Source organism: Psittacula echo, assembly GCF_963264785.1.
Source record: "Psittacula echo genome assembly, chromosome: 16".
Taxonomy (NCBI): Eukaryota; Metazoa; Chordata; class Aves; order Psittaciformes; family Psittacidae; genus Psittacula; species Psittacula echo.
Genome location: NC_137752.1, coordinates 10,823,364 through 10,849,707, shown reverse-complemented (window position 1 = coordinate 10,849,707; position 26,344 = coordinate 10,823,364). Strand labels below are relative to the sequence as shown.

The 26,344-nt window shown below is 60.8% G+C and overlaps 1 protein-coding gene across 1 annotated transcript; it reads left to right on the top strand.

Moving 5' to 3' along the window:
- Window positions 1-1,954: 1,954 nt before the first annotated feature.
- Window positions 1,955-24,989, top strand: NPDC1 (neural proliferation, differentiation and control 1; the record flags this gene model as incomplete). Its single annotated transcript, XM_080630697.1, has 9 exons — window positions 1,955-2,048; window positions 15,043-15,186; window positions 21,845-21,952; window positions 22,095-22,274; window positions 22,395-22,461; window positions 22,842-22,926; window positions 23,623-23,702; window positions 23,812-23,908; window positions 24,912-24,989. 9 exons carry the CDS (start codon window positions 1,955-1,957, stop codon window positions 24,987-24,989), a joined length of 933 nt encoding a protein of 310 aa, XP_080486823.1.
- Between the last annotated feature and the right edge of the window lie 1,355 nt (window positions 24,990-26,344).

Sequence of the window (26,344 nt, the reverse complement as noted above, 5' to 3'; positions counted from 1 at the left end):
GCCGCAGCGGCAGCGGGCACCACGGGCAGGGAGCAGCCCCTGTCGAAGCCCAGCCCGGCGTTCCCAGCACGCTGCAGCTCCAGCCAGCGCTCCAGCAAACCTCGGAAGTGCAGGAGCCGCTGACAGCCAGCCAGGGCCCCGCGGATGCTCTAACGCGGCCCCTGCTGTGAGCACCGTTGACTGGGACCAAGCCCAGGCACGTGGCAGGACACCAGCCATGGGAATCCCTCCTCAGAGAATGAGCAAGGAAGAGTCAACATATGTCGGGCAGCGGGAGCCCGGGCAGCAGGTCCCATCCGGCATCGTGCCAAAGTCTCAGGTCTCTGCCCAGAGCATGGGGCTGGAGATTGGCTGCTTGGGTTTTGCAAAGGTGTCTGCCTTGGCTTGGGGTGGGGGGAACCCCTTGCAGGAATGCTAGGATGATAACCTGAGATCCCGGCTGGACACGGTGATCAGCATCACTGGGGTGTCTGTGGTGCATCCCTGGAGCTGTTGGCATTGGAGGCACAACTCCACTGAGACCCGCTGTCCTGCAGCCAGCTGGGATGCTTGTGCTCCAAGGAGGAATCAAGGGTTAGAAAACAAACCCTAGAGATGTGAGGCTGGTCCAGGGTATGTCTGGATGAGGGTACAGAGGAGGTTCAAAAGTGAGCTCACCCCAGAGGAACACAGGTATGTGGCTGTGACGAGGAGGGATGGATGTTTTGGCTGTGCACAGCTCTGCCCAAGGCTGCAGCTGAGATCAGACAAACTGAGCACTCGCAGCCAGGAGCCACAGTTGCTCGACAGACAGGGACGTAGCACTCCTGCCATAGCCTGGGCATGGCCCCAGCAGCAACATGACCCACACATGGGATTTCCCAGACCCTCATCCCCAGTTTGTGCCATTCCTGTTGGGACCGGGGCAGTAACAGGGTCCCAATATCCCCTGAGCTCTGCTCCTGGAGCTTGGCAGAAACAGCATCGCGCTGCCCTGTGCTCCTCATCTCTCTGTGCAGGCTGCATTGCTGGTTTCAAGTTTTATGTTATCTGTCCCACCTGGCATGTAGAGACAACCCCACAAAAAACAGTGATGCTGCCAAGCCAACGAGCGCACAGAGTGGCTGTCCCATCCTGGCATGCTGGAAAAAGCTCATGCTTAAAGGAGGGTGGTTTGGGGACAGGTTAAGCCTCAGTTTATGCCTCACTGATGGCCTTAATGCCAACATAGGGATCATAGACTAAGAAAATGGTTTGGGTTGGAAGGGACCTTAAAGCTCCTCCAGCTCCAACCCCTGCCACGGGCAGGGACCCCTTCCACTGGAGCAGCTTGCTCCAAGCCCCTGTGTCCAACCTGGCCTTGAACACTGCCAGGGATGGGGCAGCCACAGCTTCTCTGGGCACCCTGTGCCAGCGCCTCAGCACCCTCACAGGGAAGAGCTTCTGCCTAAGAGCTCATCTCAGTCTCCCCTCTGGCAGGTTAAAGCCATTCCCCTTGGCCTGTCCCTACAGGCCCTTGTCTCAAGCCCCTCTCCAGGTTTCCTGCAGCCCCTTTAGGCACTGGAGCTGCTCTAAGGTCTCCCCTTCAGGAGCCTTCTCTTGTCCAGGCTGCCCCAGCCCAGCTCTCTCAGCCTGGCTCCAGAGCAGAGCTGCTCCAGCCCTTGCATTATCCCCGCGGCCTCCTCTGTGGCGCTGGGTGCAGTGTTCCATCACCACTCCCCCGCCCCGCGATCCCGCCACCACCGCGGATGTGTCCATCCCCGGCCAGCGGGATCCAGCCCCTCGGGCCCGCAGGGATGTGCAGGATGGGCTGGACCGATGCGGGATGCGCTGAAGGTTCCGGCGGTGCTGCAGGAGGGGCGGGGCCGCGGCTCCACCCCCCCAGGGGGCGTTCCCAGCCGGATGGCCCCGCCCCGGCCCCGCCCCGCCGTTCCCACCGCTCCCGCCGCCCGCGGCCCGCACCGCCCGGCGCGCGATGGTGTCTGCCCGGGGCGCCGCCCGCCGCGGAGCGCTGCTGCTGCTGCTGCTGCCCGCGCTCGGGGCCTGCGGACCGCGCCTCGCCCGTGCCGGTGAGTGCGTGCGCGGGGCTGCCCCGTGACCCCCGTGTCCTTCCCCCCCCACGAGGCACCGCGGATGCTCCTGTTCCCTTCCCGAGGGATCCGCGCTGCCCCTCCCGCCGCGATCCCGGTGCGGTTGTTTCCCCCAGCCCCGCGAGCGATCCGCATCCACCGGCGTTCGGGCTCCCAGCCCCCGGGTCCCTCCCCGCACCGCCGCCCCACGCACCACCCAGGCATAGCGGAGATGCTGCTGTGGGCTCGGGGCCGCTCGGCACCCCCACGACTGGCAGCGCGGTGCGAACTGCTCTTGGGTCCCCTCTGCGCTGCCCACCCTGTGTTTGATCCTCCCCGCCTTCCCCGCTTCCCCCGGTACCGGGGTCGAGCAGCGCCACCGCCCTCCCCCCGCTGCTGCAGGCAGCAGGGGTGACCCCGGCTGCGGTTTGGGGTGTCAGGAGGAACCCACAGAGATGGGGCCTGTCGTAGAGCGGGGAGAGAGCGTGAGCTGGGGGAGAGGCCCTGCCGCGGGGCCCTCGTGAAGCACCTTTATGGGGAAAAACCATAAAACCAGGAAAACAAACACAAACTGCGGTGGTTGCTGCTGTGTGCCGGGGGGGTCGCACCGGACCCAGGGCACCCTGTTCACCCACCCGCCGGGGTTGAGGGAGCAGCAGCATTGCCCCGCAGCACTGTACTGGTGACCGCAGCGTTTCTTGTCTCCCCTGGGGTAAAACACATGCGTGGCTTTGGTTCCCCACCAGCAGCACCTCCTTTCCTTTCTCACTTTTTCCCTAAGGATTGTTTTGGTTTGGTTCTGGTTTGGTTTGGGGTTTTCTTTTAGTTTTGGAGTCTGGGTCAGAGCGTTGCCCCTCCCGGTGGGTCTTGCACTTGCCTTGTGCCGTGTCCCCTCACTCTGTGCCTGCTGCTGAGGTGTGCGGAGCCATAAACACCGCCCAACAAGCCCTGGGAAGCCCCCGGCGTTGCACTGCTCTTGGTGGCACCAGCAGCGGGTGCCGTGTCCCGGCCTGCGGGACGCCGTGTCTCCAGTCTCCAGGCAGGTTCTTTCCGCCTCGCTGGCCCCCAGGTCTGGGGAGCTCCTCCTGGCTCCCAGCATTGTTTGTGGATCCCATATTGTTCTCCTTGCTCCGGCTCGCAGTCAGACGCACTGTGTTCCAAGGCAGAGTGAGGAGGTACAATACGATTCTTTATTTGTTTTAAATCTGCCAATGGTTCAGATCATCCGGGTCTTTCTGTGCTGGGGGCTGGAGGCAGAGGTGGGGATGCTCCTGCGCTCTTCCTCTTCCCATGTGTCCAGGCCAGGGTGGCCTGGCTGGGGGTACCAGTGACGCAGGCTGCTATGGGAGGAAGGAGATCCGTGTGACTGGTGCAGCCGCATAATCTCTACTGCCTCTGAATTAAGGGGTTGAGGTGGGATAAACCGGCTTGGCAGCGCTGCTGCGGAGGGACCCCTCGTGGGGCTGCTCGGAGCTGGCACGGGGAGGGGAGCAGAGTTTCCCCTTCACCCCCATTCCCACCCTATTGGCTGGGTCTGTCGGCACAAGTGGGGTTGGGATTTTCAGCTCAAGTGAAGGTGGGGATGGTTTCTTTGCGCTGTTTCCAGTCATGTTGTTGTACCGTTTGGAAATGCCGATGGCAGCATCCTCTTGCTGGGAGGCTGGGATTGTGCAGCATGTGGCAGTGGGGAGTTCTGGGCTGGTTTCTCCTGGGATGACTGGGGCAGCCGGAGGAGCATCTCTGGGATGCTGAGCAGGGAAAGGAGTTGCTGTCCTGTCCCTGCAGCCTTCCCCCTTGAGCATGGCAGGGCAGATGAAATGTTGGCTGCTTCTTCCCATTTTATCATTGCCCTTCCGGGGCAGATGGGGCAGAGCTGGGCTTTCTCTGCAAGGTTGGAGGTGCAGGGCCAGGGGCAGCTCCCACACTTCTGTGCTGGTAGAGCTGGTAAGGAGATTGCTGGGGGAGAAGGTCCTGGACCATCATACCCACATCCTCCTGTCTCTGCAGCTTCAGCAAAGCTTCTTCAAACGGGGGCTGGCATCTCCTCCTCCCCACCTTCTGCAGCCCAGAGGCCTCTGCAATAGATGCCATCTCCTGGGACATAGCAGCACATGGCACGGGTACATCCTCATCGTGCCTGGTCCAAGCTGCAGGAAGGGCAGCAGCTGCTCTGGAGGCGGTGCTGTGGTGGGTCAGTTTTGGCTGGTGCTCCTTAGTTGTGTTTTCCCCACGTGTCTCCATCCAGCACACCCGGCTTTGGGCACTGCTTTGCCTCCTTTTCTGGATGCATTTCCTGGAGCATTAGTGGCAGTTCTCACCCCTTCCCAAGGAATTTCATTGCCAAATTTCATCTAGTATTAGTATTTAGAAAAAAAAAAAAAAAAAAAAAAAGCTGATGGGCAAGAACCTCTTTTGTTAATAGCCCTGAAAAGCTCAGCCCAGCTGCCACAGCCAGCACTTGACATCAGAAACACCAGAGAAACTCCTCAGCAGAAAACAAGTGGCCCTTTCCAGTCCAAGTGACCCATTTGGCCACGTGTGAATCAGCGACTCCTCGCTGCCTTTCCTCCTGGTGCTGCTCCTCAGGGATGCAGGTGGGAGCACAAATGCTGGTGCTGATACCGGCTGCCCCAGCCATATGGTAGTGCAGGATCCAGAGCTGGGCACAGCAAGGGGAGAGCCATCCCCTATGAGGTCCTCACAGCTCTGCTTATGGTGTATTGTCCATCTCTTGCTGTTTAATGTGCTTTGCAGCCACTGGGAGCCATGGCAGGGTCAGGGTGCAGTGGACTGTCCCTGGGGACCATCACTGTGAACACTGGAGCAGCTCCAAACCCTTCTTGGAGCATCATGGTGGAGACCAGGTGGAAATGGATGGAAAGAGGCCGCCACTCTCCGTGATCCCAATTCCCAGTGTGGTCAGCATCAAGGAAGAAGAGTCTATGGAAAAGACACAGTGAAAATTCCTCCTCTCCTTTCACTGCAGCTTGCTGGGGACCTGCAAACCCGTGTGCACCCCAGCTGTGCCCTGCAGGTGCTGGTCTGGGGAGAGCTGGAGCTCAGGGTGGAGACATGGCAGTCCCAGAGCCTGGAAGATGCTGGGGTTACTGGTGCAGGGTCAGGCCTTTCGGATCAGCCACCTCCTTGGCAGTTCCAAGTGTGGACTTGGGGTCTGCAGTTGATCTTGAGGGAGCAGGATCCTGGCCTAACCCCACAGCTGGGCTGCACTGCCTGGGGGGGTCCCTGGGGCTGCCCCCCTTCCCAGGGACCCCTCTGTTCCCAGGGGCACCTGGGTTCTTCCCGCAGTGCAAAGGGGAAGATGAATCTGGGATGTTTGCCTGAAACAGCTCTTCTGGGCCATGGGGGTATTAAGAATTAAATCAGCTTAGCTCTGCCGGGGGGGACACTGGGAACAGGAGGGATGACAACATGATGGGGGCACTGGGGACAGGGAGGTGGATGGTGCTGGGGTCTAGAGGGGTGATGAGGATATTTGGGATAGGAGAGGCAATGGGCACTGGGGATAGGAGGGGTGACAGTGCGGCAGCGGTGATAGGGATGTGTGTGGTGGATAGTGTGCTGGGAGAGGAGAGAGCTGGGGATGCTGGGAACAGGAGAGGTGATAGCACAGTGGGACACTGGGAAGAGGAAGGTTGATGCGGGTTGCTGGGGACAAGAGAGGTGATGGGGTGCCAAGGACAGGAGGGGTGACAGGTTGGCCTCTCTCCAGGCGCAAGGCACTGGGGACAGGAGCTGCCATCAGTCCTGTGCCTGTGTTAATCCCATAAACACAATGCCCCAGTGCTTTATTCCCATGGGGGGCTCCAGGTCTATCCCTGATGGGTGCACTGGATCCCCCCAGATGACTACCCCCAATACCCCCCAAACCCCATGGCACGGCCCCAGTGCTGCTGCTGCCACATCTTCTTCCTGTGTCTGGGCTTTTCTGACTGCTGCTGCTGTGCGTGAGCAGAGCAGCAAGTGGCAGCCTCAGGCCTATAATTAGTTTTACATGAGCTAACGAGAATTGCAACGGGAAGAAACTGGCCATGAAGTGCCTGGAGTGCGCTTTGAATTGGAGGAAGGAAACACAGCTGGAGCAGGTCCCAGTCCCGGCCTCTTCCCATTCCGGAGCACTGGAGCTCTGTGGGCTGCCTGCTCGAACCAGTGCACCCTGGGGGGTGTTGCTGGGGTCCTTTCTGTGTGGACAGAGGGTGACAAAGCTTTCCGGGAGGGAGGTTTGCTCTTTGGTGGAGGGACCTGGTCAAGTGTGTACAGAGGAGGCCATGAGGATGCTCTGAGGCCTGGAGCAGCTCTACTCTGGAGCCAGGCTGAGAGAGCTGGGCTGGGGCAGCCTGGAGAAGAGAAGGCTCCTGAAGGGGAGACCTTAGAGCAGCTCCAGTGCCTAAAGGGGCTGCAGGAAACCTGGAGAGGGGCTTGGGACAAGGGCCTGTAGGGACAGGCCAAGGGGAATGGCCTTAACCTGCCAGAGGGGAGACTGAGATGAGCTCTTAGGCAGAAGCTCTTCCCTGTGAGGGTGCTGAGGCGCTGGCCCAGGGTGCCCAGAGAAGCTGTGGCTGCCCCATCCCTGGCAGTGTTCAAGGCCAGGTTGGACACAGGGGCTTGGAGCAAGCTGCTCCAGTGGAAGGGGTCCCTGCCCGTGGCCAAGGATAGGAACTGGATGAGCTTTAAGGTCCCTTCAACGCAAACCAGTCTGGGATTCTGTGACCCATCCCGTCTGCTGGGTGACAAGAGGTGACATGTCAGCTGGTGTGCTGGCAGGGACTTTGCTCAGCACTGGGGTCCCCTGTGTTCTGGCCCCCTGTTCCCCTCCTACAGAAAGGAGACAGCAATAGAGGTGGGGATGGTGCCGCTCTCTCTGTGCACCCAGAGCACCCATGGCTGCCAGCGAGGCTTGACTGGGGCCCGCAGAGGAGCGTGTTGGAGATCCTGCAGCTCTGACATGCAGGAGGAGCAGCTCTGCCTTCAGAGCTCATCATCTCGCATCTGTTGGGGATTATTTCCCAGCCACCCACTAAGCCGGGTGGCCCCAGTGAGCCACAGTGATGTGACCCATCCTGCCGCATAATTCTTGACTTCCGGGCTGAGAAGGAGAGCATTCCCCCGAGCTGGCTGCCTCCTGCAGGGATAAAGCGCAACAGAAATCTGGGTCTGGCTGTTTGGCACCGCCTGCAGCCCTTTCCCAGCAGCCCAGGAAGCGGCTGTGCCTCCCTTGGGTCCCCGTTTCCTGGGCTCTCTGCCCATGTCCCGCAGGTCTGTTGCTGGTGTCTGAGTCAGCGCAGGCAGCACTGGGTGCAGTGATGCGGCCCCAGCTCTTCAGCCTGCCTCTGCCCTGCGTGTGTGCCAGGACATGGACTGCCCGCCCGGGGGTCCCCAAGCTGCTGGAAAGCCATAAAGATCAGTCCCTATAGCCCCTGGCACCTCTTGGTGGGTGTCTGTGTCCCCAAGCCCCCATCTCAGGCTGATGGGCTGTTGGAAGCACTGAGGCTGTGGGGTGGATGGTGGGGGCAGGATGGGGACCCGCTACCCTGTGTGGAGCTCCCTGTGCTGCTGCTGCCACCTTTGAGCTGCCCGAGAGTGTTCAATCAGCAAAATCCTATCGGTGCATCTTCAGCAAGGGCTGCAGAATGTCTGTGTTAGCGTGGGACGCAGCAAGGAGTGGGAGAGCTCTGGCTTTGCCAAAGAGCATCTGGCCCCACAGGCATAGCAGTGCCTCGTGGGAGCTGCTGCTCTGGGGGGTGTTTGCAGCCAAGCAGCAGGAGCATGGCTGGACACCATGGCCGAGCTGTGCCAGTGTGGCCGCACGGGCTCTTGGCGTGGCAGCGCCTCGGGGGCTCGGCTGGAGGTGGGCAGCAGCGGGTCTGCAGGGACAACTCACTGGTGGCCGTGGCTCACCGGGCAGCAGACAGGGCTCTGTGCATTCTGCCCTGCCCATCGGTCAGTAAGGAGACAAGGACACTCAAGGCTGCTTGTGGCTTCCGATGGGTTCATGCTCAGAAGAGCTGCAAAACCCCCCACCACAGGGCATGTGTGGCGCAACAGTGGTGCCAGTGCTGCCTGTCCCCTGCTTGCTGGCACTGCACTGCGCTGCCCACTGCAGGGATGCCGGGGCATCCCCATTGCCAATGGAGCCATGGTGCTGTGCACTCAGCATCGCACGCTGCTCTCCTGCCTGTGGTGGTGCTTTGAGCCATGGCCTGAGCACCGCATTTTGCCCGTCACACAGTGCCAAACCTCAGAGCCAGTGACAAGAGAACTAAAACCCCCAACCTCAACCCCTGCCCCATGGGTTCTGGGCAGGGACATGGCCCGCTGGTATTTGCTGGCACAAAATCTGATCAACACGACTGAGAGTGGGTAGTTTGAACTGAAAGAACAATGAGGTGGTTTTGGCGTGCGGTGGCATCAGGGACAGTATGGGATCCCTGGTACCGGTGGGTGCACACCCAGCAGAGCTAGGACTGGCAGTGCAGAGCCAGTGGCAGGTTTGGGTGGGCAGCACCAAGGAAATTACAAAGAGCATCTGGGATCCCGTTTTATTTATTTTTTATTATTATTTCTTCTTCTCATCCTGAATACCTGAAGCAAAGAACTTGTGGCTGGAGCAGCCCTGGCACTGCAGGGTGCAGCAGGGTGGGCAGGCAGCGTGTCACCCCAGCAGTCTGGAGCTGCCCTGAACAGCTCAAGGGGGCAGCAAGCCAGAGCCGGAGCCAGCAGTGCCTGGGAATGGCTGGGATGGGGACAAAGGGGTCTTGCCAGCTCAGTGTCCTCCTCACCTGCTACAGGCAAGAGAGCTGCATCCTCTACTGCATCCTGGCCCTGCCTGGTCCCAGCTGTGGATCTGGGGCTGTGGTTTGCTAGAGCCGTTTCCATCCATCCAGGTGGCATCTCCCCTTCCTGCAGCCCCAGTCTTCCCCTGGTGTGCCAGGTGGGTCTTGGGGCAGGGAACAGGGATTTTTCCAGCCATCTGAGAGGCTTGAGGAGCAATGACACAAAATATGGCTCCCTCAGCCTGGCAGGAGGAGGCTGCCTTGTGCTTCCCAGGACCACAGCAGCAAGCTGAGGTTCTGGGGCTGCTTGTAAACGGGCTCTGCAGTAACGCCAGCAGTCGGGGAGGTGAAGTATTTGGGTTTGTGAAGAGCTGGGTGTTCTCCCACCTCTGGGGCAGCCTGGCTCAGCCTCTTCTATCCCTCCATTTGCCCCTTGGCATTGACCCTGGAGGGGGACCAGGCTCTGGGGGCCCACTGTGATGGCCTCAGGGCTGCAGCAGGCAGCTGCCCTTGGCGCAGCTCCCGTCTCCGCTGCCATGCAGCCCCCATGCTCCCACAGGCCCCTGCCTCCCCTACACTAGCTCTGTTTCCTCCCAGCACTGCGTGCACACCATAGGCAGCAGCCCTGCCTGCAGCAGTGGCATTGACCCAGGTGACTGCTCGTGGTGGCACTTCCATCGCTCCTGGGTGGGGGCGCTGCTGGCAGAACCATCCCCTTGGTGGGAGCAGGGTGCATCCGGGCGGTAGGGATGCTGCTGAGGGGTCCTTGTGGAGATACACACATACCCCTCCCGTGGCGCAGGGCTGCTGGCACTGTCCCTCAGCTGTGACACCAGCCATGCTGGGGACGTCTCTGCTGTTGCACTTTATCAGCTGGATAAAGCCCAGCTGAACCGGAAAAGCTGGAAGCTGGTACGTGAGCCCCAGTGGGCTCAGGGACGGGAAACGCGGTGGCACGTCGCCTTTGCCTGGACAAACCTGACCAAGCACAAAGCAAACAAGTGCTTTGCGCTGCCAAATGCTGTCCCGAGGGCTGGCGTGTGCTGCTGCTGCTGCGGGGGGGCCATGCCTCATCCCTCTGTGCCCAGGAGTGGTGTGATGTGGCTGCATCCCCTGCTCCCCATGTGCGGGGTTGGAGTGTGCGGGAGCTGCCTCCGTGCAGGAGGGGTCTCCATCCTCTGCTGCACTGCAGGGGCAGCAGCACGGTGGTGATGTGATGTGATGTGAGCAGCGGCAGCAACACGGGGCTCCCATGGGGCTGCCGGTGGTGGCAGAGCTGGTACCACAGTGGGCTCTGCCCATGATGCATGTGGGCAGCAGAGCAGGGTGCCAGGGCCCCCTGGCTGACCCCCAGCATCCAGCTCCAGGCTGTGTCCATGGGCATAGGGGTGTGCGGAGCTGGGGCATGGGAGTGTCTCAGCCCCCCTGTTTCTGCCTGCTGCTTGGCAGGAGCCCCTGCCTCAGGGAGGCTGTGGGCAGAGGGAAGCAAAACCTCAGGGGCTGGGGTGTGGTGTGGGGCAGCGCATCCATCTGCTCACCTGCCTGCCTGCCTGCCCCTCTGCCTGCCTTCTTTCCTGCCCTGCCTGAGGCTGTCTCCAGTCATTCAGAGCCAGGAGCGATTTGCAGAGCTGTGAGAGCCCCAGCCAGTGCCAGCTCACAGCAGAGGCGGTGGGGGGTGGGCAGGGGGCAGGCAGGTCCCACAGCAGGTCTTACATCGTCTGGCTGGAGGAGCAGTGACCTTGGTGTGGAGCTGGCACTTGCTGCACTGCTGCGGGGCCCAGGCTGCAGCCCCTGTCAGGGACCGACTGTGTCCTCGGCCGTGGCCAGCCCTCGGCTGCAGCCCTGTACCAGTGCATGGAGGCTCAGATGGGAACAGAGATCTGCACCCCTGCTCCCCGGGCACCCAGCAACACCCACCTCCTGCGGTGGCCCCATGCCCTGGCTCAGTAGCCAAACCACCCCAGGAGCTATGTCCTGTGCCCACCGGGCTTTGCCAGCTCATGCTGCTGGCACCGAGTCCATCCTCTGGGCGCTGGCGCTGCACCGTGCAAGCACCAGCCCTGATGAATTGCCCTCTGACGTTAACTTTATCTCCCCATCGGCGCAGGGAGCAGGAGGGGCGGGCCCGGCCCTCCCGGATGTGTTCCCCAGCTGATTTGTCTTTCCAACTCACTGCTGAGCTGTGGCGGGTGTAGAACTGCTTCACCCGGGCTGTGCCCACAGCGGCTCCGTGCCCTGCCTGGCCAGGCCAGCCCCTCTCCCGGGGGGTCCTTGGGGCAGGGAGGTTGTCCTGAGCTCCCCCCCCCCACGCTCGCACGCCCCCATTTCCTCCTGCGCGGGGGCCGCTCCTGCTCCCCCGCTGTTTGTGTTCCGTGTCTCGCCTGCTGACCTTGGGCTCAGCTCCTGCCTCTGTCCTGCCTGCGGGCACCCACCCTGCCTGCTGCGCTGGAGGCGTGTCCCAGCATAGAGCCCCTGTTAACGGCTCACCTCTGGTGGTGCTGGGTTCGCTGGAGGTTTGTGCCAGCAGCGGTGGGATGGAGCACCCCCCTCCTCCAGATCCCCCTGCACGTCTGGCCAGCAGTGTCCTGGCTGAGCCATGGCCAGTGCTGCCTTCAGACTCCAGTTACTGCATGTTCCTCTTGCTTTGCCTTACAGCCGGGTTGCATTGTCCTGCAGGTGGGTCTGTGTCACCCCACTGCGTCCACATCTCCCATCCACCTATGGCCAGGCCGAACCTCCTGTCCCACAGCAGCCATGCTGGGCTGCTCTGGTGCCAAACAGGGGACATGGCAGAAACAGGGGTGTCCAAAATTCTCTCAGACTTAGCAGTAGCCCCACAGGAGCAGAGGCAAGACTGAGAGGCTGCAGCCTGCAAGCTGGCCCTGGCACGATATGCACTGGTGTTTGGGCATATAGGGACAGGCCAAGGGGAATGGCTTTAACCTGCCAGAGGGGAGACTGAGCTGAGCTCTTAGGCAGAAGCTCCTCCCTGTGAGGGTGCTGAGGCGCTGGCCCAGGGTGCCCAGAGAAGCTGTGGCTGCCCCATCCCTGGCAGTGTTCAAGGCCAGGTTGGACACAGGGGCTTGGAGCAAGCTGCTCCAGTGGAAGGGGTCCCTGCCCGTGGCAGGGGTTGGAGCTGGAGGAGCTTTAAGGTCCCTTCCAACACAAACCATTCCATGATTCTACAGGCAGGCAGCGTGGCCGTAGCACAGTGTGGAAATGAAACTCATGTGCTGTGCCACCACCTTGGGTTGGGAGCAGGGACCCATGACCGGGATGCTGGGGAAGCCAAGGAGTGGTGGGGAGGATCAGGTACCTGCCGGAATAGGAGCAGGACCCCACCATGTGCCTGCTGGAGCGCTGGGCAGGGTGGCACCGGCCTCCTGGACACCTGTGGGGCAGGGAGGGACAGTGAGGTTGGGGGATGGCAGTGGTTGGGGTCGGCAGTGCTCCTGTGGCAGTGCTCGTCTGCAGCACCCAGCCTGGCCAGGGAGCAACCGCTGACCTTTGGGGTGGGCTCAGAGAGCGGCAAAGCCACCGTGGGACCCCCACTCCACAGGGTGCCCACGCTGCGATGGCTGCTCGCCAGCCACCAGTTGGTTGCGCACGGGGAGCTCCATCAGCTTCATGCTGCCTGTCTCACTGCTAATGCCAGGCTGCGACAGCTGGGCAAGCACAGCTCGTTCCTCAAACAGAGATAACGACCTTGCTGTGTGCCAGGCTGCCTTTATTTAACCGTTGCTGGGCTCTGGTCAGGGCTGCCCTGTCTGGATCCTGCAGGGTGCTGCACTGCTGGGGTCCCATGCTGGGGTGGCTTCATCCCACCAGGGAACAGCTTTCGGCAGCACCTGCCTCGGGGGGACATGTTTCCACAAGCCCATGGCACAGGCAGGGGGGCTCCACTGTCACACCCGGTGCCCCACAAGGATGTGGCACATCCCCACATGGGGCCTGTGCAGTGCAGAACCTCCTCCTGCCCTGGAGCCTGTTTTGTGATGGTTGAACAAAGCGGCCTTGATCTCGAGCCCGGGGCAGGCGCTTGGGTCCAGTCTAATTGCTGTGTCTGAACACCTGATTCTTTTCCCATTCAGCTCTAGTTCTCCCCCAGCTGCTGGGCTGAGCCCCGCTCCATCTCTGGGAGGCAAACCCGGCCCCAAGGAATCCTCTCCAGGCTGCTGGACCTGGTGTGGGCTCAGCCAACCCCAAGTGCAGCTGATGGGAAAACCCTGCCCGCAGGAGAACCACTGCAGCAAGGGCAGCTCTCTGCTCCTTGTCACTGCCATTCACACTGGCACTGAATGCAGTGCGCCATGGGGTGCAGTGGGGAGCGGTCTGGGTGCAGCCTGGGGGTCATTGGTGTTGGTTGCACCCTCCAGTGAGTAGTTTAATGGTGAAATAGGGATTTCTTGTGGGTGGCATCTCATGTGTTGCTTGGGGTGGCATTCTGCTCAGTAACTACACCCCTGCTGGGGGTGTAGAGCTGCCTCAGTGGTCATAGAATCATAGAACCATGGAATGGTTTGTGTTGGAAGGGACCTTAGAGCTCATCCAGCTCCAACCCCAGCCCCGGGCAGGGACACCTTCCACTAGAGCAGCTTGCTCCAAGCCCCTGTGTCCAACCTGGCCTTGAGCACTGCCAGGGATGGGGCAGCCACAGCTTCTCTGGGCACCCTGGGCCAGCGCCTCAGCACCCTCACAGGAAAGAACTTCTGCCTAATACCTAGTCCTGGTGGCTCCATCCCGTGCTGGTACACTCCACTGTGCTGTGCCTGTGGGGACAGGGATGCTGGGGGAGTTCCCAAAGTTGACGTGCACCTGCTCACGAGCTGTTTGGTGCAGAGCTGCACCAGAGCTGTCCCTGGGACTGCCCCCCGGCACAGGAACAGGCAGATGGTGTTGGTGTGGGCAGGTGAAGGCTGGGCAGTGCTGGTGCCAGGAGCGTGGGATGGGGCTGGAGCTGTGACTCATCTCCAGGTCTGGCCCCGCTCCCGGTGGGAGCCCTGGTGCACTTCTGACTGTGAGAAAGCTGAGGGCATGGCCACCCCTGGAGGAGAGCAGCAGGGCTGGGAGCTGCGCTCCATCCAGCCGTGCCCAGCACAGGGCAGGGGTGCAGTGGGCGGTACCCAGCTCACACTGCCACCAGCCTGGCAGTGAGGGATGACTGTGCTCTTGCCGTTGGCAGCGTCACCGTCCCAGCAGCTCCTGCTGCCATCAAAAGCCAGGACCCAGAATGTCCCCACAGCCCCGTGCTACAGGTGATAGCTCTGCGCTGGCCTCATGCGTCGCTGATCTGGCTGGTTGTGGTTCCCCTCTCCAACTCTGCACAGGGTTTGCCACCATCACCCGGTCTCAGGACTCAGCTTTGCATAGGACCTGGGGACTTTGTGTCCCCCCAGGAGGTCCTGCTTTACCCCAGGAGGGGTAAAGAATGGAGGCTGCTCCTAGCCATGGCAGCACTGCCAATGTGTGCTGGGTCCGGATGGGGTCAGATCATGGGGGTTCCTGCCTGTCCCCAGGTAGCAGAGAAGTCCCTAGGTGTGACACAGAAACAAGATCCTTAATAATGCATCAAGAGAGGTTTGAGCTGTGTTGTGTCACCAGGGGAGGTTTGGGTCCCGTCAGTTTCTTCTGTCATGATGCTAAAGGGATGGAAGCTGAAGCTGCTGCTCCCAGTGAAGACCTGTCACAGCCACGCTGAGGCTCGGGGGGGGGGGCTTGTTTGACGGGAGGTTGTTTGACAGCTACCACACGCATGTCAGTTTGTGTTGGCTGTATTTCAGCTGCCATTCTGCTCTGCGTGGTGCAGGCAGGGGCTGGAGACTTGTCACTGCCAGCTCTGCACACTTGGGGTGTCCTGAAGCACCCTGGGGCTTGGGTGCGACAGTGGAGGTTGGGGTCCCATGTGGGAGGATGGGCACTGCTTGCTCATCCCTGCCTTGCACAGGTCATAAAATCATAGAATACCTCGAGTTGGAAGGGGCCCTTAAGGATCACCAGGTCCACCTCCCAGCTCATTGGTACCTGTGCTTAATTGCAGTCAGTTATGGCTTTGTGAGGGCAAAGGGGGCCGAGGGGGCACTTTCGGTGAAGCACATCCACACACCTTACATGGGATGCAGCGGGAGCTGTTTGGTGCGCTGGGTCCCACACTGAGGGGCCATGGACAGACCCTCCTCCTGACCTGCTGTCTCCTGTTCCTGCAGCAGCATCGTGTCCCCGGAGCCTGGACTGTGCTCTGCAGCGCCGGGAGTTCTGCCCACCAGGCTCGGGAGCCTGTGGCCCCTGCCTGGCCTCCTTCCAGGAGGATGAGCATGGGCGATGCATCCAGAAGCAGCTCCCCACCAGCGGTAGGTGAACCCCCCTGTTCTGCCCTGCCCTGTCCTGCCCTGCTTGCAAACCTGCCCCCAACCCTGCCCCAGCGCTGCCTTGCAGCTGTGCAGCTGCAGGAGATTACCAAGCCCCTGGCCCTGTTCCCCATCCTCTGGCTTCTCTCCACAGCAGCCATGTCCCTGTGGGCATGGCAGCTCTGCTCCCTCTGTCCCCAGGCTCCAACTGTGGGTGGTTGTGGGGCTGTTGGGGAGCGCATGGACCTGATTCTGCTCCTTATCTGTCGTGTATCCACACCAGTGACCATGCATGCTGCTGGGCCCTGCCAGCACCCAGCGGTGCCCTGAGGCCGGGGACCCTGGGGTCTGCCTGGCTGCCCTGCAGGAGCAGGGAGCCGGCTTCTGTGCACGATGCTGTGACTTGTTCAGACATTCTGTGGCCCCACCTATCCTGGGGCTGAGCTGTTTGAGATTTCAGTTCCTGGTTCCCATTGGTTTGAGATGTTGGGCTGTGGTTTATGGACGCAATCTCCTCCCCTGGTGATGCCCAGCATCCATGGTGGGAGGGTTGGAACCAGCAGCACTGAGTGGGAGCGCTGCCTGGCTGTGCAGGAGGCAGCGGGGGCTGCTCTGGCTGTGATTCCCCTGCTCCAGCTTCCCGTGGGAGCTGAGGGGCTGTAGCAGTGGGCAGAGATGGGCAGAGCATCCCCAGGCAGCAGCAGCCCATGGTCACCTGTGGCACCTGCACAAAGGTCTTCCACCCACTGCTGCAGAGCCTTGAAGAGCTCCTGGTGCAGCCATGGCACCTGCACCCAGCTTGGCCGCACAACGGGCACAGGGACGAGAGAGGGGATGGCACAGGGAGGAGAGAGGGAATGGCACAGGGAATGAGAGGGGATGGCACAGGGAGGAGAGAGGGGATGGCACAGGGAATGAGAGGGGATGGCACAGGGAGGAGAGAGGGAATGGCACAGGGAATGAGAGGGGATGGCACAGGGAATGAGAGGGGATGGTACAGGGAATGAGAGAGGGAATGGCACAGGGAATGAGAGGGGATGGCACAGGGAATGAGAGAGGGAATGGCACAGGGATGAGAGGGAATGGCACAGGGATGAGAGAGGGGATGGCGCATGGAATGAGAGAGGGAATGGCACAGGGAATGAGAGGGGATGGCACAGGGATGAGAGAGGGGATGGCACAGGGAATGAGAGGGGATGGCACAGGGAATGAGAGAGGGAATGGCACAGGGAATGAGAGGGGATGGCACAGGGAATGAGAGAGGGAATGGCACAGGGAATGAGAGGGGATGGCACAGGGATGAGAGAGGGGATGGCACAGGGATGAGAGAGGGGATGGCACAGGGAATGAGAGAGGGGATGGCACAGGGATGAGAGAGGGGATGGCACAGGGAATGAGAGGGGATGGTACAGGGAATGAGAGAGGATGGTACAGGGAATGAGAGAGGGGATGGCACAGGGAATGAGAGGGGATGGTACAGGGAATGAGAGGGGATGGTACAGGGAATGAGAGAGGGGATGGCACAGGGAATGAGAGGGAATGGTACAGGGAATGAGAGAGGGAATGGCACAGGGAATGAGAGGGGATGGCACAGGGAATGAGAGGGAATGGCACAGGGAATGAGAGGGGATGGCACAGGGAATGAGAGGGGATGGCACAGGGAATGAGAGAGGGAATGGCACAGGGATGAGAGGGAATGGCGCAGGAATGAGAGAGGGGATGGCGCAGGGAATGAGAGAGGGAATGGCGCAGGGAATGAGAGAGGGAATGGCACAGGGAATGAGAGGGGATGGCACAGGGATGAGAGAGGGGATGGCGCAGGGATGAGAGAGGGGATGGCGCAGGGATGAGAGAGGGGATGGCGCAGGGAATGAGAGAGAGAATGGCGCAGGGAATGAGAGGGAATGGCACAGGGAATGAGAGGGGATGGCGCAGGGATGAGAGAGGGGATGGCGCAGGGATGAGAGAGGGGATGGCGCAGGGAATGAGAGAGGGAATGGCGCAGGGAATGAGAGGGAATGGCACAGGGAATGAGAGGGGATGGCACAGGGATGAGAGAGGGGATGGTACAGGGATGAGAGAGGGGATGGCACAGGGAATGAGAGGGGATGGCACAGGGATGAGAGAGGGGATGGCACAGGGAATGAGAGGGGATGGCACAGGGAATGAGAGGGGATGGCACAGGGATGAGAGAGGGGATGGCACAGGGAATGAGAGGGGATGGCACAGGGATGGGGTCCAGCCTTGGCATTTGGCAGCGAGCAGGGCTGATGCACCCTGCCAGAGGCTCCACATTGCCAGGTACCAAATGGCTTTAGTAGTTGTTTGTGGTTTATATTTTAGTGTAAAGTCTCTGGGAGCAAATTCCCCTCTTGAAAGGGCTGCTCATGCGCCAGCATCTCCATAGCAACCCCACTCTGTGCTGGCTTGAGCAGGGAGGTGCAGCCACAGTAGCATCCTCGCCCATCTTTGGCAGAGATGTACCACGGTAGCATCCTCTGCCAGCTGCTGTGGGACCACAGCAGTGTCCTCTCCAGCTTTGTTATGGAGATGTGCAGTAGCATCTTCTGAGAGGACACTGGGAGATGAATAGAGCCCATCCCAGCGTCTCTCCCAGCCTTATCCTGTTGTCTCAAGTGATGCCACCAGCTTTGGCAACAAAAGTTGGGGGGGGTAAAAAAGTGGGATCCCCTCCCAAATCCTCTATTTTAGCAGGCAGGGGAATGCCCAGCTCCTTTTGGCAGGGAGGCACCAATTTATCCCACGGGTGCTTTTGCATCGTATAGGTACCTCAGTCTGACAGCAGCAATAGCTGTGTTTAGGGGAGTACAATGCAAATGGGGGGGGGGGGCTGCCATGGCTCAAGGATGCAGAACCCTTTAAAGGGGCTGCCCACGCTGTGTGGTAGCATGGGCAGCGTGGGCAGCCCCTTTAAAGGGTTCTGCATCCTTGAGCTGTTTGTGACTGGCAGTGACGCCGATCCCAGGATCCCAGCAGCTGCCACCGTCATCCCTGCGATTGGTTGTGGCTCCCGGCAGGAGCGTGGGAAGGCACCAGGGCTCTTCTCCCTCATCATACCCTTACAGAGAGGCACCACGAGCAGGGTTTTGGGGTGACAAGCAGCGGTTTTGGGGTCTCAGAAGAGCGATGTATGTGAGTGGCATGTTCCTGCCATTGGCGACGGCGTGCATGGGTGTCTTGGCATACCCAGCGCGACACTGGCACAGAGGTGAGACGGGACACACGGGACCTCGTGGCGCGGAGCATCCTGTTCCCTGCATCTCACTGGTGCTGCCTGTGCAGGGGTCTGAGCCCCCCAAACCCTGCCAGGACTAGATTTGAATGTGCTGTGATGGGTTTGCGTAGTGTGGTTTGGGCTGGTGGGTCCTGGTCCCTGCATGATCCAGCCAGCGCTGAGTGAGGGCTGAACCCCCCAGGCTGTGGGAAGCACGTTGGGAAGAGGAGGAAAACGGGATCCTGGCTTATGTCCTGGGGATTCCCCCTTTCCTGCCTGCTGTGCTGCCAGCAGCTAGGAGGACATCGGCTGTCCTAGGGCAGGACTACAGAAATCAGTGGATTTGTAGGAATTTTGTGCCCTCCTGTGGAGGCTGTCAGCATCAGGTCTCCTCTGCCCAGGGCGGAAGCCATGCGTCCTTTCTTTGTCCCTGCTGTCCCCAGACCCATCACAGTAACTCTCCAGACCCCCATTGTGTCCCAGCCTTGAGCCCTGGAGACTCTGGGGAGGGGGGAAGGCCCGGGGAAGACCCTGGGCTGGATGCTGTGTGCAGACAGGCAGTGAGATCCACCATGAGAGGGCACCCGTGCCCTGTGCAAGCCACGTGTGCACCCTGCATGCCCCACTGCATGTCCTGTGCAAGCCACGTGTGCACCCTGCATGCGCCCTGCATGCCCCTCTGCATGCCTTGTGCATGCACAGCCTGCATCCTCCATGCCCTGTGCCCGCTTTGCATGCACCCTGTGCCCACCAGCATACCCAATGCACTGCAGTGGAGCTGGGGGACTCTGTCAGCACCCCGATCTGCTCCTCTTGAGAGATCTGGGATCTGCTCCCTGGGGAGCAGCTCTGGGCCAGCATCTCAGCCCTACGTTTCACTGTGCCCAGCGGGAGCTGCCACTGGTGCCAGTGCAGCTTCTGCCCTGTGGATGCAGGGGGGTGGCAAGATGTGGCATCACCAGGGGAAGTGTCCTTGGCCAAACACAGCAGGGGTGTGGGGATTTAGTCCCTGACAGGGAACTTGGTGATGAAGCTGTTGATGGACAGGGCACTGCTGGCAGCACTGGAAACAGCAAACAGCGTGGCTGCCCTGGCTTTCCTTGTGCTGCTTGGCACAGCGGGAGGCTCAGAGTGACCTGGGAGCTGCTCCTGCTGGTTTTCCAGCTTTATTTTTCCTTTTCCAGCCATGTCACATTCATTCTCTTGAAGCATCTGCTGTTGAAGGCCAAGGGGTGCCAGAGCAGGGCTGAGCCTTGTGCCCAATCCCCAGGCCTGATGGTGACACATGAGCATGGGCAGGGCTGTCCCTTCGCTCCTGTGGGAATGAGGACTGGCCTTTCCCCAGGTGCTGTAGGGAGCTAGAGCCAGGCTGTCACCACGGGGCACAGGGCTGTCACCGCCATCCCATGCCAGGTCCCTGCCCATCGGGAGAGCCTGGCCCTGTGCTGGCACCTTGGCACCAGGACACTCAGCTGCTGGGCACAGCACTGGTGGCGCAGCCCAAACCTGGCACTGTGTGGCCACGGTGCTGCTCTGCAAATTGCTTTGGGGTGAAATTAACAGGGTGCAAAGAGCTGGGGGTGCTCCAGCTCCTGCCAAGGGTGAGGGCTGGGGCAGTTCGGGGACACAGGGAACAGGAGACAGTGGCTCTTCATGACTTGTTTAAAGCAAAGTGTCCCCTTCTAAACTGTTCTTGGCTTGCGTGGCTCTGAGTCACAACTTGGCTGAGTGGCCTTTATGCCTGGCTCCAGAGGGAAGTGGGGTTTATTTCCAAACATTGGGAGTGAAGCGTGAGGCGGGATTCCCGAGGAACTGCAATTGTTATAACCTTGCATCATCCTGGAACAGAGCTGCCGGTATCACCTCCCCTTTGTATGGCTTGATCTCCCCTCAGGGCTTCCCGCTGGGGACCGCCTGAATGCGGCAGTGGCACAGGGAGCAGGGATGGGGACGGGGACATCTCCTGCCTTTGAAGCTGAGTTTAATCCTGTTAAAGTTGCAGTGGAGAGACCAGAGCTTGGCTCTGCTCAGCAGCCCTGGGGACAGCAGCTCCACTCCTGCTCTGCACTCTCCCACTCTAGTTGGGCACTGTCCAGGCTGGGATGTGGGTCCTGCCCATTCCCATGCCACAGGAGCACCCAGAGCTTGGTGGAACCCTGGCATACACTGTGCTGGGGCATGGGCTGTGGCAGCCAGCCATGGAATGCCCAGCCAGCCCCACGGTGGTCCTCGCTGCAGCCTTCCCCAAAAGGGCTGCATCCTGCCGGGCGCTAGGCAGAAACCAGATCCTCAGCTGGAGTGAGGGATCCCACCAGCTCCTTGGCAGCCCCAGGCGAGCTGTGCTCTGGGGTGGCTTCAGCCCTCCAAACATACAGGAGAATGTGGGGTGTCTGCTCTGAGAGCCCCCCCCTGCAGTCCTGGTCCAGCTCTGCGGAAACAGCACTTGGAGCTGTTGGAGCGCGTCCAGAGGAGGCCACGGAGATGCTGCGAGGGCTGGAGCAGCTCTGCTCTGGAGCCAGGCTGAGAGAGCTGGGCTGGGGCAGCCTGGAGAAGAGAAGGCTCCTGAAGGGGAGACCTGAGAGCAGCTCCAGTGCCTAAAGGGGCTGCAGGAAACCTGGAGAGGGGCTTGGGACAAGGGCCTGTAGGGACAGGCCAAGGGGAATGGCTTGAACCTGCCAGAGGGGAGACTGAGATGAGCTCTTAGGCAGAAGCTCTTCCCTGTGAGGGTGCTGAGGCGCTGGCACAGGGTGCCCAGAGAAGCTGTGGCTGCCCCATCCCTGGCAGTGCTCAAGGCCAGGTTGGACACAGGGGCTTGGAGCAAGCTGCTCCAGTGGAAGGTGCCCCTGCCTGTGGCAGGGGTTGGAACAGGGTGAGCTTTAAGGTCCCTTCCAACACAAACCAGGCTGGGGTTCTGGGATTTTAGAAAAACCAGTGTTCAGATGTGCCCTGCCTGCTCTTGGAACAGCCCTGCTGCGATTCACCCTGCCAGACCCATCCCTCACACAAGAGTGAGGCAGCTCTCCTGGTGTCTCTCCTGGTCCAGCCTATGTCCCTCCTCGCTCAGGACCCCTGTAAGTCCCCAAAGCACAGGGACATGGGGCAGGCCCTATGCTCCTGCTCCTACAGGGCTCTGCAGTACTTGCTGGCTCTGGCATGGGGTGGGAGCTGTGGCTGCTGTTGCTCCCACAGCCTCCAGCATTTGTGGGGTAAAAAGCATCCAAAAAGCATCAAGGACATATGCAGATTCCAGGTCTTGGCTTTGGGACTGTGGTGGTGCTGGAGGGCTCCATCCAAGTGTGCTTGGACTTCAAACCACCTGCCATTGCCTGTGCTGGACGTGGGCCCCTTCTCGGCAGGGTTCTGGGTGTCCTGGGGCTGGGAGCATATCCCAGGATGCCCGGCTCATGCTGCTCTCTCCTGGCTCAGGGCGGACGTCCCTTTCCACCTTGGAGAAGGAAATCGATTTCCTGGCAGACGTGCTGGCCAGGCAGGAGGCTCCTCGCTCCCACCCACTGAGGGATGGCAAGCTCAGGTGTAAGTGTCTGCTCTCCAGCTCTCACCACTCTCTGCAGTGGTGCTAGGGACCCCATGGCAGCCAGGCCCTGCACTCCAGGCTGCTTTGCCCTCCAGAGCTGCCCGGATGCTGCTCTGTTCAACCCTTTGCTTTCTCCTGCAGCCACCCCAGTCCCTGCCAGCAGCAGACAGCATGTGGCCAGTGGGCTGAGACTGGGGCTGCTGCAGCAGAGTCCCACTGGCAGCAAGGAAGCCACCACCCTCCCCACCTCCACCACCGCCACCATCCAGAAGTACCCGGTGGAGGCATCCCCCATCCCTTCCAGTGACGATGTGGTGCTCGGTGAGACCTCGGGGATGTGTAGCTCATGGGAAGGGGCTTCCTGTCCCCATGGGGAAGGGTGGGCTGGTGGCTCCATGCTGCTGTGCTCACGCATCCCTTTGTGTCCCCTCCACCCTTCAGGACTGATCGTGGTGTGCACACTGGCCGGGCTTTCGGCGCTGGTTGTGGCCGGGGTGTGCTGGTGCAGGTGAGCTGGGGGCTGCCCGTGTGCCCTTGTGCCCAGGGGAGCTTGTTCCTGAGCTTCCCGGGGGGGGGGGGGTGGGCTGGAGGAGAGGCAATAGCTGCCCTGCATTACAGTCAGGGCTGGACGAGACCAGTGGGACATCCCTGTGCCAGGCACAGCCTCCTGGGAGCGGGTGACACCTGGATTAGGCATCGCTGCAGTGCTGGTGCTGACACTCCATGCCTAGCGGGACAGACGTGGCTGTGCCTGGGGCTGCTACGGTCATGGGTGCCATTGCAGGGAACAGGGGTGTGGGTGGGGAGACTGAGCCCATGGGAGTCCCTGGCTCCCATATGGAGTCATTGGCTGTGGTGGCTCCTGAGCGTTGTCCTCTGCTCCGGCAGGCTACAGAAGGAGGTCAGGCTGGCACAGAAAGTGGACTACTCCGCACAGAGAGTGGCCAGCCCCCTGCCCTACGACAAGATCTCGGTAAGGCTTGTACCCAGCAGGACTGGGACACTGATTGTCCCCCTGCACTGAGCACTGGTGAGGCTGCACCTCAAATCCTGTGTTCAGCTCTGGGCCCCTCACTGCAAGAGAGACATTGAGGTGGTGGAGCGTTGCCAAAGAAGGGCAATGGAGCTGTTGCAGGGCCTGGAGCACAGTGTGATGGGGAAGGGCTGAGGGACCTGGGGGGTTCAGTCTGGAGAAGAGAAGGCTCAGGGGGGACCTGATCGCTCCCTACAAGTGCCTGAGAGGAGGATGGAGCCAGGAGGGGCTGGGCTCTGCTCCCAAGGAACAAGGGATGGGACAAGAGGAACCGGCCTCAAGCTGCACCAGGGCAGGTTTAGATGGAGCTGAGGAACAATTCCTGCCCCAGAGGGTGCTCAGGCATTGGAACAGGCTGCCCAGGGCAGGGCTGCAGGCACCGTCCCTGCAAGGGTTCACACATTGTGGAGACGAGGCCTCAGTGCCATGGGTTAGTGGTGGCCTTGGCAGTGCTGGGTTAATGGTTGGACTGGATGAGCTTAAAGGGCTTTTCCAACCCAGTTGATTATATGTTTGGTGTTCAGGCCAGGCGTGTGCTCTGTTTGAGGGGCTTCCAACATGTTGGGGTCCCCCTCCCAGCAGAGCTGGGGCTCCTGCAGCCCAGCCTGCATGGCCCTGTCTTTGCTCTCTCTGCAGCCTGGGGACAAGACACTGGCTCAGAGCGCCCAGATGTACCACTACCAGCACCAAAAGCAGCAGATGCTCTCCATGGAGAAGTAAGCAGCCCAGGAGCAGACAGCAGCCGCTGGTCCATGCCCTGCTGTTAACTGGGGTGCCAACAGTCATCCCCCTGGACTTCACCCGCTCTCTGGTCCTTTTCTCCAGGCATAAAGAGGAGCCCAAGCTGCCAGACTCGGCATCATCCGACGAGGAGAATGAGGATGGAGACTTCACTGTGTATGAGTGCCCTGGGCTGGCTCCGGTACGGTGGGTGCAGGGTGGCCGGGGGGGACCCTGTGCATGCAGGGTGGGATCCAACCTGGGGATCTATGGGTTGGGATCCATGCCTGGGATGTGCAGTTCCTGACGAGGAACCATTTCAACATGTCCTTCATCAAACCCTGATATGGTCCAACCCCTGCTTCTCCCATGTGCCCTGGCTAGGTCATGGAATCACGGAATAGTTAGGGTTGGAAAGGACCTTATGATCATCTAGTTCCAACCCCCACTGGAGCTCTCCGACTGTCCTGGCATGGTGTTTTACCCTGGGGGGTGCTGCCCCATACACCCGGGAGCAGGGAGTTGGGACAGCCCTTGGCAGACCCATGATCAGGGACATGATCACCTCGGACTCCTGGGTACTGGGACCATGGAGCTCATCCTGGTGCCTTCCCAGCGCCTGGACCGAGGAACCTATGACCCCTTAAAGCTGGGGCGGGGGGGGGGGGGGAATATGGAGGGGGGACGCTGGCAGGGGACCCCGGGGAAGGGCAGCTCCTAACAGCCCTGGGTACAAAGAGCACAAAGAAACCCAAAAGGAGCCTTTCACATGGTAATGGCTGCAGAGCCCGGCCATCAGGACCCAGATTGAGGGTCATCATTAGGTCTTTACAGGCCCATTAAAGGACACTTGATGGCAGGCAGGCAGCCTGGGCACGGAACCCCAATCCTGCCAGCCAGGCTGGGAGTCCCGTCTTGGGGTCCCCAGCCAGGCTGTGAGATCCCATCCCACCCAGGCCCGTGGCTTTTACACACCATCACCCCATGCCAGCATCCCCAGCCACTCCTGGCAGGCAGGCAGCACCTTTCAAGGGTTGATGGCAGGGTCCTGGTGTGAGTCACTCCATCCCAGCCCAAGAGTTACCCCCACCTTCCCTGCTGCACTGGCGTTCAAACTCAAACCCCTGGGGATGGGCCCGCTCAGCCCTGGCTGGTGTCTGACCTCCTGCCTTTTCCTTCCCATCCCGTTCCCTCCGCCGCTGCAGACCGGAGAAATGGAAGTGAGGAACCCGCTGTTTGACGACTCCTCCTTACACCCCTCCAACCCCAAGTCGCACCAGTAACACCCCTCTGACCTGAGCTCGCTACAGACTGTGTGCCCGGCACCACACTGATGGGCACCCGCAGCCGGGTGAAGGGGCTCTGCCGGACTGTTCGACGCCTGCCCAATAAACACCCACTAACAGCTATGGGAGGGGGGGATCGCCCCTGTTTCCAGCATCCTTGTCCTCTTTGCTGCTGTGATCCTGCTGTGACCACATCCCTGCCTTACCCTTGGCTCGCTGCTCTCGGGGATGTGCCAGCCCCATGGTGGGGAGGCCGCTGGCTTGGCACAGAAACTGGGGGGGTGGGGGGGGGAGGCTGCAGCGCTATCTCTTTGCATCTGGCTTCCAGGCAGCGCCTGCTGCCCTGGTTGCTGCTGGACTGATGCAAGAGCAGCTGGGAAAGGGATGGAGAGAGGGTCGGGGAGCAGGAGAGGAGGCAGTGGAGGTCTGCAGGGAAGGTGTCAGTGCTGCCAGCTTCCCAGAGCCCCTCTCACAGGGGTGGAGACTTTCCCTGGGGTGGGTGGCATCGGTAAAGGTTCCTATGCCAGGTCTGTCCCCTCCTCCCCAGCCCAGGCAGCCCCTGGCAGCAGGGTCCTGCTCCACGAGGTGGGGGCAGGCACTGGCTTTCCTCCCCAGAATGCACCATCAGATGCAGCCCTTTGCAATGTCCATTCGGGAGCAGAGGCTCTGCCCCAGCCCCTGTGCTGGCTCCATCCCCTTCTAGGGGTGCTGGTGCTTGGGGATCTGCGGTGCAGGCAGTCCTGGTGCCTGTGGCCTGGGAACAATGCCAGGCTGTGCTGGCAGAGGATTCTCTCACAGCAGCCCTGGGTGCCAACTGAGCTCTCAAGGGCCTCTGTGATGCTCAGAGAAGAGCTCAGCTCTCTGGGATGCTCAGTGTGAAGCTCAGAGAAAGGGTTGAGGGGTTTGGTTTTGAGCCTGTGTAGCCATGGGGGAGGAAGGAGCGAGGCTGGCGGGAGCTCGGGTGGCTGCGAGGGGTATCTGAGGCACCTGGGTTTGCTGTGCTAGTCTCTGCCCTGCAGAGCCTGGCTCCATGGCAGGGGACGGTGTCTGCTGTTCTATCCCAGGCATCCCCTGGGCTCCAGAGACCCCTGCACCCCTCCACTGTCCATGTGTGTGTCTGGGCTCACCAGAGCTCCTTGCTCAGAGCCCAGTGCTGTTCCCCAAAGCCTCCCAGGTACGTTGGCCATGGCCAGTATAAGAATGGCTTTGAGTTGCTTTTCACAGATGTGGCTCCGTGTCCAGCTCCTGGTGTGGACTGTCCCAGCTGCAGGTCGCCTGTTGCATGCATGTGGTGTCTTGCAGGGGGTGTCCCCTTGCACACTCAGGAGCCATTGCACATATGGGCAGCACAG